General features: G+C 36.5%; 1 protein-coding gene across 9 annotated transcripts in view; it reads right to left on the bottom strand.

The window, feature by feature from the left end:
- The window catches only part of JMJD1C (jumonji domain containing 1C), a 316,167-nt gene that overhangs the window by 34,874 nt on the left and 267,875 nt on the right, over window positions 1-13,418 (bottom strand). For 7 of the 9 annotated variants that reach the window (XM_019953729.2, XM_019953726.2, XM_070782326.1 and 4 more), the window contains 6 exons: window positions 11,958-12,082; window positions 10,522-10,665; window positions 10,242-10,428; window positions 8,453-10,131; window positions 5,526-5,698; window positions 3,072-5,269 (listed from right to left, as the gene is read on the bottom strand). In XM_019953729.2, the coding sequence (XP_019809288.2) occupies window positions 3,072-5,269; window positions 5,526-5,698; window positions 8,453-10,131; window positions 10,242-10,428; window positions 10,522-10,665; window positions 11,958-12,082 (4,506 nt within the window). Of the gene's footprint in view, window positions 1-3,071; window positions 5,270-5,525; window positions 5,699-8,452; window positions 10,132-10,241; window positions 10,429-10,521; window positions 10,666-11,957; window positions 12,083-13,418 lie in introns of those variants that run through there. The other 2 variants (XM_070782328.1, XM_019953731.2) reach the window with 2 other exon arrangements.

Raw genomic sequence — 13,418 nt, forward strand, 5'->3', positions numbered from 1 at the left:
GTTTATATATTTTACTCTAATGTTATTTGAATAGCAAATAAAACAAAACTCCATTTTCAATTCTATGTATATAATTTATTGGTGCCATCTAAAATCTAAAAGTTTGAGACTGAGACACTTGGTCAACAAAAAAATATCTAACTCAATGGATATTTATTCTTCCTTTATACCAGATTCAAGCTTAGTTCTCTAATTTTCAGCAAATCCTTAAAGCAACTGCTCTAGCAACAGAAAACTAAGGGGGAAGAAAATAAGAAAAATACACACTAACCTTTAATCTGTGATACATGCCATCACCCACAAAATATTTTTTGAGGTACAGAAATGAACTCGGGTAACAGGTAAACCATTGTTTTTGTGTATCACAGGACTTAACTTAAATGTAAATTTGATGGGTAATTTCAGTACACAAAATAAAATTGTCTAAAAAATTAGTCAAGGAAAAGCAGACAACTTTTAATTATCAGTAACAAAAGGCAGCAGATATGAAGATATTTCAAAACAGCAGATAAAGCAAATTCTATTATACTTGGCTTTAGAATGTACGAAAAAACCACACTATGTTTATCTGTGTAATGACTATGCATGTATAATAATCCATGCAATCATATTACACTGTGTACAGACCTCATTCTTTTTTCAGTTGACTATGATTGATGACAACCCCAATGAACATCAAAAGGACAAAGATTTAATCCACAAGGGAGATAACCCACTCAGGTTTAGAATTTATGAACTCCCAATTTAAAGAACTTCTCTACAAAGCCCAGAACAGAATCAAATCAACTCTGCCCATAATTAACAGATGGTGTTTAATAGTCACTTAATATTATTTTGGACTTGGGAATAAACGGGACTTAGAGTAGTCTGTGTTACGCTAAATGTTATTTACTATGAAGGGGAGATTTAACTAAGCCTTACAACTTGGAGGGGGAAGTGTTGATTCCAGTCTGTCTTAAAACTTACTTTGGAAACATGTAGTCACCGTCTCCAAATGAAAACAGAATATATACTTCATTAAAAGCTAATTTTATAAATTTAAGTTTAGAACAATATTGTAAGCATTAAAAGCTTGAAGATTTCCATCTCTGTTTTCTGTAAGTTTAACTACAGTATTTGAATGCTGCTGCTGTTGCTAAGTCGCTTCAGTCGTGTCTGTGCGACCTCAGAGACGGCAGCCCACCAGGCTCCCCCGTCCCTGGGATTCTCCAGGCAAGAACACTGGAGTGGGTTGCCATTTCCTTCTCCAATGCATGAAAGTGAAAAGTGAAAGTGAAGTTGCTCAGTCGTATCTGACTCTTAGCGACCCCATGGACTGCAGCCTACCAGGTTCCTCCATCCAAGGGATTTTCCAGGCAAGAGTACTGGAGTGGGGTGCCATTGCCTTACTCAACACCAAAAGAAATGTTTTGTGAAACAAAATAGGAATCACACTTACTGACCACACTAAGCCTCTTGAATTCATTAGGGAAGCAAGCAGAACACAGTAGAGAGAAAAGCAACAGGGTGTACGTTGCAATTCTCAAATGAATGGCACGTATCCTGTACCCTCTTTTGTCAACCTCCCTCTCTCTCTCTCTTCTTATACCAGCATTTCAGTCTGGCAGCCTCTCTGTCTCTAGCTGAGCTTGGTTTCCTTCGTTCTTTCACTTCTGACTGTCCTTTTCTATGGTTCCATCCTCCTGCTTTTCTCTCCTTCACTTTGCCTCTGGTTCCCATACAGGCATACAGGAAAGACCTCATTCAGAGAAAAGGCCCAAAGAAGAGCCTTTGAGCATCCAAATGTTTATGAAAGTACTTCCGGAATGTCCACATTGTCACAGATATGTCATACATTGCATGTGGATGAATACACAGCTAGTGGAACTATGAACCTCTGTCTGCATTGTGCAACATACCTAAAAAAATAAGCAAACTGAGAAAATCTACTTCTAGAGTTAAAAACATATAGACATTTTATAGTGGCAAGTATCATTTATTCTTCCTTGGAACCACAAACAAGTTTTGAAACTTTTACTAATTATGGAAATTCTTCTTGAATTATAGAAATGTACACACAAAACCACAAAACCCCTGCTTTTCTTTAACTTCTACCCACTGTTTCGGAATACTTGAGTGAGTAACATTATTAGTTAAATAGAAGTTAATTTTCATTAGGTTTTCAATTTTGTCTCCAGATGACAGAAGGGTGAGATATGGGCCACATCCACACTATTCTGTAGTTCTCTTCTAACAGTGAGACTTAAAGGAAGTTTCTCTGAAAAGGAATTCTTTTTTCAACTATTATCTTGTTATAGGCAAATATCTAATACAGTCGTATCTTGGAGATACTGTGGGTTCAGTTTCAGGCCACCACCAAAAAGTAAAGTACACAAATTTTCCCCTTTCCCAGTGCATATAAAAGTTACATTTACACTATAAGAAAGTCTAGAGTGTGCAACAGCATTATGTCTAAAAAACAATACACATACTTTAATTTAAAAATAGTTTACTGCTTAAAAAAATAGGGTAACCATCATCTCAGCCTTCAGTGAGTTATAATCTTTTTACAATAGTAACTTCAAAGACCACTTCTTCAGATCACCAAAACAAGTATAATAACAATGGAAAAGTGTGAATTACCAAAATATGACAGACATGACGTGAGCAAATGTTGGAAAAATGGTGCCAACACTCTCCTTATACAGAGTTACCACAAACCTTCAATTTGTTTAAAAAAAAAAAAAAAAGACAGTATCTGCAAAGCACAGTAAAACAGGGTATGCGTGTATTAGAAATCCAGTTTTAGTGTATAGAAATGGTCAAACTTCTGAACAACTACTGAAGTACACATGGGTTTTTGCCAACATGAGTGCTATGTAAAAACATTTTTCCACAAGCCTCTTGAAAAAGAAACAGACCTTCTCATTTCCTCTTACAGGGTACTTGTGAAATGCAGAAATGCAGTCAGTGAGCACATTACTCTAGGGCAAAGGAATGAAACCGAAGATGCCTTTAAGCGCTCTAATTCTTAGACAACACTGCAAGAACATACAGCCCATTTTACTTGAGATAAATAGTAATTTACTTACCACTATTATTGTTGCTCTGCAACTTCAATTTACTTTTTTCTTTGGCACTCCTGCTGAGAATCCCATTGGGTTTTAAATCTTCTTCCATTTCACCTTTTCTCTTTTGAAGATCATTTTGCTTCTTTTTGTAAGTTGGCTTAGGTTGCCTTTTAGTCCTTTGCTCTGATTTGCTCTCACTTTCGTCCGAATCTCCACTTTCGGAGCCAGATTCATAAGTTCGTTTGGCTTTTCTTCTATTTACTTTATCATCTTTTACATATTTATCAACTATGATCTTACTATCTACACTATTTTGTAGATCATTAGATGTAGAGGCTATTAAATTGACAGAACATGGCTTAATAATTTCTGATACAGAACTCCCTGAATTTTCCATTTTATTAGTATTTTTATCTTCTTCTGAATGTCTCGTAAGCCAGGCTTTTTTCAGTTTAGTATGGTAGTTTGGTTGACTTGTCTGGGATGCTTGCCCATTTCCTACAGAGTCTGCTTTGTTTATTGTACTACAGACTACAGTGCTATCTAAGAGATGGGAGGCTGAAGACGTCTGACTTTTCGCAGCATTAGGCTCAGTCTCACTGACATTACTACTTTTATATTGAGCTGCGGCCAACGCTGCCTTGTGCTTCTTTAAATGAATAAAATCAGTTGTGCCTGAAAACCCAGAGCTGGGCTGAACAGCACTTCCTGTCTTACTGCTGGCTGGTGTAACTGGAGCTGTGATGCTGACCGTGCATTCTTGTGTTTGAGCCACTGAATGACTGACGCTTTTTGAAGAGGTACATTCTAAGGATTTAGAGGCCAAAATGGTATTTGATAATGAGTAAATTATTTCTGAACCACCCCAGCTGGAAACACCGGGGGCAGTGGCAGCAGATGTGAATGTATCCGTTTTGGTATTACACACTGTACTTACAGCAGACGTGACTGAACTGGGAACACTGCCCTGTGAGACAGCCTGAAAGTTTTTTTCGGATTTTATGTGAGCACTGTCTGAATTCACACTTGGCAGAATGACTCTTCCACTCTCTCCAGCTTCTGCTGGTTTGAGGCAATCTGTTTGATTTGCCCCAAGTGAAGATCTTTCACTAACTCGCTCTTTGGAAGCTAACTGTACTGCTGGCACGCTGTCGAGTTTCGTACTTGAAGGTGGACGCACGATGACAGACGCCATGGCAGCCTGGGACTTTCCGCTGCTTTTCTCTACACGCCATTCAGCTTTCTCTTTGCTGAGGTTATTATTAGATTTCCACATTTCTGTCAAACTCTGTTCAGAAGAACTCTTAAAACTTGCCTGAGTATCTTTTGGCTCAGGAATCAGTGTGGGAGGCTTTTGTGATTCCTGAACTTTCCCACCAGCATTTACAGGCATCACTGGAGTTAACGTTGGAGGGGAAAGGCTACTATAGCTGCTTTCCTTTCTTTCCAGGCTATGATGGATCGGCGGGTGAAATACTGGTGCTCTATGTAAAGCAGGCATACTCCGGAGTGTATTTGTAGAAGAAACTGTCAAATGAGTAGGACTCCTACAGTCATTTCTGAAAGTTGTTACTGAGTGAGAAGCAAATTGATGGGAAAGATGTTCTGGTACCTTGCCTACTAAACCTTCACTTTCTGGCTGATGTTTTATCAAAGGTGGAGGCTTTGAAAGAGATGATATAAATGAAGTCAGAGTTTGAGGATTAGCTGCTGTTGCAAGGGTATTACTCTGTTTTTCAGTGTAAATATTTGAAATCTCTTTGGATGGGTATGACCTTGGTGGTTCATTGACTACACTATTAGACAATGTAGTGAAATAGTTACTTTGAGGCAAACTGTGAGGCACTGAGTGCTTCATTTTATAAAGATCTGTTTCTATATCCTTGTCTTGTTTGATGACATGGCTCTTAGGGCTAGAAGATGATGATGCTACTCTGGAATAATTATCTCTATCACACTCAAGACCCTTGATTTTAGTCGTAAAGGGAGCAACATCAATACTTTCTTGAAGAATTCGACGGTGTTCCTCCTTATATTTGTTTAATCTCTCTCCAGTTTCCTGGGGTGGTCTCTGTAATTGATTCAATACAGGATCCACAAAATGCCTATGCAAGTGACCATCTTTTCCAGTCTGTGACCTGTTTAGATCCAGGTCATTTTTGGCTGATGTGGATGCAACAGAACGCAGTGGTTCAATGAAAGCTTTCCTCTCCAATTCTCTGTAAAGAAAATACATGAAGGTTTCTGTAAACACTTTTTCTTGTATGATACAAGTATAGCTTCTATGCATTACTATTGTATCGTAAGAGTGAAACATGACTTTGCAAGTGCTGTAATATTAAGAAAATTAGAAGGGATATAAAACCAGAATAATAATAATTATTAAGCCTAGTTTTAAGACATTCGTTAAAAATACCTATTTATAAACAATTAAGAAAAACTATAAAAGATATGTTTTAAGCACTGGTAACTTACTCTTTATGGTGATCTACTAAACATTTTGTCAGTGGCGGACTGGAATGTGCTGCGATTTTAAGAGGCCGATGAGGTTCTGCACTGGAAGGTCTGACAGGAATGTGACTAAGTAATCCAATACCATCTGCTGAGGTCACAGGGGTAGGCTGATGTAACCAAGGACTGGGAGAATTCTATTAAAAAAAAAAATCCTTCAGTTACTAGAAAAAGCTAAACACAATATCACAGTAGGCCTTTATAGTATATTCATGAAGTATGTGACTTTCAGTAAATATATTTTATGAGAAATATTGAGACAACTACCATAGTTATATGGATTTTTTCATATGATGATGAAAGTTAATCAGCATTAAAACGGTTTGGTCCAGGGGATTCCCTGGTGGTCCAGTGGTTATCTATGCTTCCATTGCAGGGGGGATGGGTTTGATCCTTGGTTGGGAAACTAGTATCTATCTCACATGCCAAGAGGTGCCGGCAAAAAAAATTATTTCCAGAAATTTGTTGTTATTTACGGACTGCGGATCTTGAAGCCACTGCCTTTCCCTTACAAATGACGTACAGAGAAGCTAGCTTTTATGATTTCCTAACGTTATAACACCAAAAGACCATATTGTGACTAGTAGAAAAAGAAAACATGTTGCTAAAATACATTTCACCAGATTTCATCAGGTTTATTTGCCAATTTTTGTTGTCAAAAGTAGTTTTTCCAATGTCGTAATTCATTTAGACTGGGCACAAAAATTATATTTTCAAGGCCCATTTATACTCCATTTCACTGTAGGCATTAAACTTGGAGGTGTGGAGGTACAACAAAATTCATTTTTAATATTAACACGCAGCCTTTCTCATAGTGAGTATCTGGTGACACTGATGTCTATGTTGAGACTTACAACTATCTAATTACATGTTTCAAGACTGCTTCTATACTATGACTCACTGAAACTCTTCCAGAACATGCTTTGTTGAGTTATACTGTATTGAGTCTGATATTGGGAAAATATAATCCTTTGGTTTTAACAAAGTGAATAAATTTGACATCTCAAAATGAGAATGTGAAAATATATCATACCAAAGATACGCTGCTATAAAATTTCTTAGACTAAAAATATACACCATAAACCTCATATAAGAAGAAAAAGTGTGTATATATATATATATATATACACACACACACATGATCATTCAAATATATGTGTAAAAGGTTTCAATTCTACAAGATCCAGAAATCTGAAGTTATACAGATAACAAGAGTTATTGGTATACATAAAAAAGAATACTGCACAGCTTAAAAAGGAAATCTTATTACATGCTACAAGGATGAACTTTGACAACATTATGCTACATGAAATACTGTATGAGTTCACTTTATATGAAGTATACAAAACAGACAATCATAGAAACAGAAAGTAAAGGTGGGTGTTAAGAACTAGGGGGAAAGGGAATCAATGTTTCATGGGCAGAGTTTCAGTTTTGCAAGATGAAAAAGTTCCAGAGATCTGTTGTATAGCAATGGGAATATACTTAACACTACTAAACCGTACACTTTAAAATGGTTAAATAAATTTAATGTGTGGCTTTTATCACAATAAAAATAAATTTTAAAAATGTGCTTTAGAAGATTCTAGAGGATACTTGAAGTGCATCCTGGTCCACACAAAGGATTAAGTTGTCTCTTGGAGTTTAGCAGCAATCCCCAATCTCCCATTTTTTAGAGTGGGGTTGGTAATGCCCTCAACAACCATTTCTTAGCATGAAAATTAATTTGGTTACAAAAACCACACAGCCCATGAAGGAATAAGAGCCCTGCACCACCATCTTCAGAAATACTCTGTCAGGCAGAGAGAATATCAGCCCCAGCTTCACACCCAAATATCAGGAATCTCCAACGTTAGCAGCCTTAAGAGAACAAGGGGCTTAGACAGGCATAGCTTATAGTATACATCAGTGACATATCAGCTGGGAAATACAACAATTTTTCTTTTAAGAATTACTTGGTTATACATACCAAAAGCCTTATAATTTTATATAAATTTTATATCAGAAGTTTCACTTCTAGGAATTTACCTGAGCAAAATAACTATCGGTATATACCATAATCAGTTATGAAGACACTCATTTTTCATAGTAGGAATTTTAAAAACAAGTTCCCTTCTTTCAATTGGCTTTAAAAAAAAATAAAACAGGATTTTCTGAGATTTCAGCTTTACAGCTCCAAAGTTACTAAGCATCAAAACTTCCATAATCATTAGAAAAATAACTGTTTAAAAAATTCTAGCATGGGTTTCTCTGATGACTCAGTGGTAAAGAATTCACCTGCCAATGCAGGAGACAGGGGTTTGATCCCTGGTCCAGGAAGATCCCACATGCTAAGGAGCAATTAAGCCCATGAACCACAACTATTGGGCTTCCCTGGTGGCTCAGCTGGTGAGAATCAGCCTGCAACGCGGGAGACCTGGTTTCCATCTCTAGGTTGGGAAGACCCCCTGGAGAAGGGAAAGGCTTCCCACTCCAGTATTCTGGCCTGGAGAATTCCATGAACTGTATAGTCCATACGGTCGCAAAGAGTTGGACACGACTGAGTCACTCTTATTTTCACCACAACTCCTGAGCCTGTGCTGTAGAGTCAGGGAGCCACAACTACTGAAGCCTGAGCACCCGTAGAGCCTGTGCTTCACCAGGAGAAGCCCCTGGAATGAGAAGCCCACACACCGCACCTACAAAGTAGCCCCCGCTCTCCACAAAAGGCCATGCAGCAACGAAGACCCAGTACAGCCATAAATAAATAAGTAGAATTATATATATATAAAATCCTAGCACATTTTTATAGTAAGAAATCTAAAAAAAAATAATGCGATACTGAAAAAAAGCACCTGTAAATATGTTGATTAATAAATATGAGACATATGGTAAGCCACAGCTTAACTTACCCTCCTTAATGAAGGTTCAGCATTAACCGCATTTTCTGGGTGAACCCACTTAGAAGGCAGACCAAGTCCTGAGTATGCATGTGTTCCATTTGGATATTGCCAAATAATTGGATAAAGTCCAAGCTGATTATATGAAGCAGATGGATGGGCTTGTCCAAGGAGATGAGGTGACTGGTGCTGTAACAACTGTTGCTGTTGCTGGTGTGCTAATGCTAAGTGGCTCAAGCTGCTGGCATGAGCAGTCTCTAGTCGTGGGTGGCCACCAAGTAAGGAGGCAGTAGGCACTCCGGGTAACACAGTAGGAAGTAAATGAGGGTGATGAACAGAATGGTGTGGACCACTAGTCAGAGGGTGAGTGTTAATGGTAGGTAATGGAGTTTGACTGGATGATCCAGCCAGTAAGTGGGGTGCAGGAGTTAAGGCAGGATGATGGGTACCTGGATTTAAACATGTTCTATGGGATGAAGAATGAAGAGGAAAAGGATGCTGGCTTAAGAAAGGTGAAATGTGGTTAGCTCCTGTATCTGACCCAATAAGTGCAGGATCTCTGTAAACTGTAAAATGTTCATTTTTATCAATGATTAGAGGGCTTTTTGTAGTTTCTAATGTACTGCCTCTAGTAGGAACCGGGTGAAAACTGCATCTTGATAACTCATGTTCTATCTTATTTGCTGGTCTTCTTTCACCAGCAGCTTGGCTGTTCGCATAAGTGGCTTTAGACTTTACAGAATCAGGGGAATGGTTGACTTTAGGCTTAACAACTTCAGGCGAGGGATTGGATTTTGTCTTGGGAGCATCTACTGAAGTATTAAGTTTCGATTTTATAGTTTCTGGAGGTGGACTTCGCTTATGCAGCTTATCTTCTGTGACAGAAACAGCACTTAGAGAAGATAAGTAAGAGACATACTGATTTTTCTCTTTTTCCATACTCAAGTTTTCATTTCCTGAAGAAGCATTCCTTACATTTGATTGGGTTAAATCTACTTTAACTACATCACTGACCCAGTTCTGGTCAGAATCTTGGTTTCCTGTTTCCAAGTATTTTGTATTTGCAATTGAATGTTTTGAATCACTAACATTAGGATCCATTTTCTGAAGTGTTTGAAGGCCAAAGGTACTACTTGAGGTTTCCTGAGCCACCTTTTCTGTGTTAGTGTCATTTGTAATATCAATAACACATTTCGGAGTGGGCGGTCTGGATACAAACTTCTCCTTTGGTAATAATTCCATTGTGTGTGTCTTCTCTGTATTACGTTCCTGAAGAAGTAAATCACTAGAATTATGATCAGAAAGTGTGGCCTGTTCTGATGAATGGATAATCATTTTTTCTTGACGCTGAAAGTCAACAGATTTCTGTTTCTCTGTTTCTTCATGTTTTTTATCTTCCTGTATTTGATCCCAGGGATGCTGGCTATCTATTAGTGTCTCTTCTGCCTTCTCATTATTCTGAGATTTTCCTTCTTCTCCGTTTATCTTTGAAGTGTTTTTATTTTTCAACTCATTCTCTGGCTTCTGCTCTGAGGAATTATTTATTATTCTCTTATTTGAATTTTCTGAGTCACTACTCTCAGAAAAGTCTGAAACATTGTCGGTTCGCAGTCTTTTCATATTTAGTTTCTTTTCATCCTCCTCAGCTTTCCTTCTTTTGTTCATCACCTGTTTTTTACCTTTAGGATTTTCTAGGAGATTAAAAAAAAAAAAAACAGTTTTACCTTTCATATCAATATTAAATAAGCATATTTTAAATGAATTATTTGTTCCCATGCCTTTAAAAGTTGGTGGGTCCTACCTCCTCGTGCTATATAATCATATTTTTCCTCCTTCATCTTCTCTTCATCTGGTATACTGCTATCTGAGCCCTTCCTCTTATTTGGACGAATATTTCTTTGTTGCTGGTGTGAATTCTGTTTTGGTACAGCAGTTTGGGAGTTCATTGCTGGTCTGGGACTATTTGCTTGGGCACGTGTATAATGACCCTAAAAATAATTGATAATGACTATTTACTACCTGATCCTAAGTAATTTAAGGGAAAATATTTTACCATAATCCATCACTAACAACATACATACGTGAACAGTGTTGCTATTTTGACTGGCACGAGACCTTCGCCGTGATGTAATGCCAATATTTTCACCTTTTAACAAAGAGTGAACAACATCATCTAGAAAGGTCATTTGAACCATAGAAGGATCGACATTCTGTGGTTCTAGTACCTAATCCATGACACAAAACAAGAACAAAATTAAATCCAATCAGCTAGCCAATATAATGATAGGTACAATTTCTTTACTGAATAAAGGTGTTTAGAAATCAGTTTGAGATACCTAATTTGTAAGACACTGTCAGACTACAATAAATCACCTTTAATCATTAAAGATAAAATTATCTCCCAAATGTTATGAAGGTAACTGTTTCATGTTCTAACCAAAACTTAAAAAGCAAACACATCTATTGCAGGTATACCTTGAAAAACAAGAATTAGAGGTATTCAAGAATATATTGCCAAGTCATAATATGTATTTCAAAAATAAAAAATAATTTTCAGAAAACAGCTGTAAAATAAAACAGGAAGGTAAAGCATGATGGGAATTCCCTGACACGCTAATGGTTAGGACTCCATGCTTTTACTGCCAGCTCAACCCCTGGTTGGAGAACTAGATCCTGCAAGCTGCGCAGCGTGGCCAAAAGAGAAAATAGAGCATGGGAAGCAGAAAAGGACCAAAACTGTTTAAATGAATAGTAATCTTGAGGTTAAAGAAAAAACTATTTTAAAAACTAAAGGCAATTTTGTGCTTCAGTGAGGTCAAAGTTTGTTAGCTTTTAAGGAAATAAATTATACAATTTATTTAGGATTTTGATGAAAATTTTAACCAAAGCATCTGCATTGTTTATACAGGGAGTTCTTATTTATTCAGATACCCTCCACAATCCATCCAGTCAGGAAAATGCAAATAATCTATTTTCTGGGGGGTAAATACAGTACAGCTTTAAAAGATTTGAAATTAAGGATTTAATTTCAGACTGTTGCTTAAAACTCCCTATGATTCATATCCTTAACATTCTCCATATTCACTATAAAACTTAAAGGAGTAAAACAACTCTGAAATTGAATGTAAAAAGAACTTTAGAGGACATTTAAATTTTCATTTGTGAAAAGAAACCATTTGGGAAATATCTTTTATTACTGGAGAGACAGAAAAGCTAAGACTTTAAGAAAGTTTTACCTGACTTAAGGATGAACCAAAAAAAAGACTAAACAAGAAAGTCTGATGCCTCCATTTTAGGGACTGATTTTCTCAGTGCTGAAATAAATTTGGCATCACTATCTTGCTGTAACTTCAAGTGAACTCTATGTAACATCATATAAATGTGAACTTTTTAGGATTATATGACCGCAAAAAACCTAGAGATGGAAAATAGTACCAATCTGTTGATCCACTGGGGGTGGGGAGGAATGGAGTATGTGAATTGTAAACAGTTTCTTTTCCACATCTGGACTATTTACCTGATCATTCATAACGATCATGGTGCGAGTGAAGAGATCATGATGAGTAATTATGCCAGTGAACCACTGGGTGGCAGAGTCTTGTCTATATACTCTCACTCTGTATCCATTCAAGGAGTAAGGACCTTAAAAAACACAAAACCACACATCAAACACGACTTCATGGATGAAACGAAAAGGTAATGTGGAACTTGATGTATGAGCCTTTTAGCTGCTAAAACTTTTACCATAAGCAATTACAAATTTTGATTCCTGCAACAGTTTGGAAAAGCTGCCAAAGTCTTAAAACATGCAGAAACTGTTAACTGAATTTATGACAGTAAAATGCCATACTGGTGTACTTCTGGATTAAATTCACATTGTAAGACAACAATATCTGTATGTATATGCAGGTATCTTTCAGAAAATAGGCAATGATTAAATAATAAAAGATATATGCATATATCTGTATATATTTAAATATGTCAACACAATGGAGATAAAAATGTCTTCAATTCACAGGTACTAAAATGATATCAAATATTTGAAAGTTTAAAAAGAATTGTGAGGGAGGAAAACTGGTATACTTTATTAATGATAGTATTATACATTAACAATTTACAAAATGCTTTCACGATTTATAAATTCTCATTTAATCTTCTCCAACTCTGAGGTGTTTTCCTGTTTATAAACATTAAGAAAGTGAGGTTGATAGGTTAAATAAATTTTTAAGTGAAAGAACTAGGACTGAATTTATTTTTCTGATTCCTAGGTTGATGCCTTTTCTTCTAGAATTAAGACATTTAGCACATCAATGAATGGTTTAATGTTTGCCAGTTTTTAAAAGACTATGCCAGCAACAGTCTAAATATATCAAATTAACAGATCTGTAGAAAGTATTCCATATTACTTGTAAATTAAACATATTCATACCTATAATCAGTTTTACAAAATATAGGCTTAGAATTTCTAACTATGGAAGAAATAGACTCCAAATTAGTTTTTCTGAATGGAATACTGAAAAAGCTTACAGAAAACTCCAAATACGCCAATTTGCAACTCCCATCAGGACACTACCTTAACGGTCTTGTTCTACCACCAAACACAATCTGGAGTCAGCCTCAAATAATTCTGCTTAGGATGGAATGGACTATTGCTTTCATCATTTCATCTCTAAGAATATGACAAGGAAAAAGGGTTACTTAAAAAAATAGTAGCCTGGCGTCTTCCATAAAGTGCAAAGAAAGAAAGAAGAAAAAAAGAGAGAGGTCATATCAACCAGTCAATTTGTGGACCTTTTTTGGGTCCCGGATTAAAAATAAATAAAAATCAAGTCTGTGAAAAATCAATGAAGACATTTATGAGACAAATGGAAACTTGAACCTGAGTAATCATTATTTGAGGAACTATTAATTTTCAGCACAATAATAGTATGGCATCTGTTTAAAAATAGAACCCAGCAATGTCTTAAAATTGATGGAA

Source organism: Bos indicus, chromosome 28 (assembly GCF_029378745.1).
Source record: "Bos indicus isolate NIAB-ARS_2022 breed Sahiwal x Tharparkar chromosome 28, NIAB-ARS_B.indTharparkar_mat_pri_1.0, whole genome shotgun sequence".
NCBI classification, from domain to species: Eukaryota; Metazoa; Chordata; class Mammalia; order Artiodactyla; family Bovidae; genus Bos; species Bos indicus.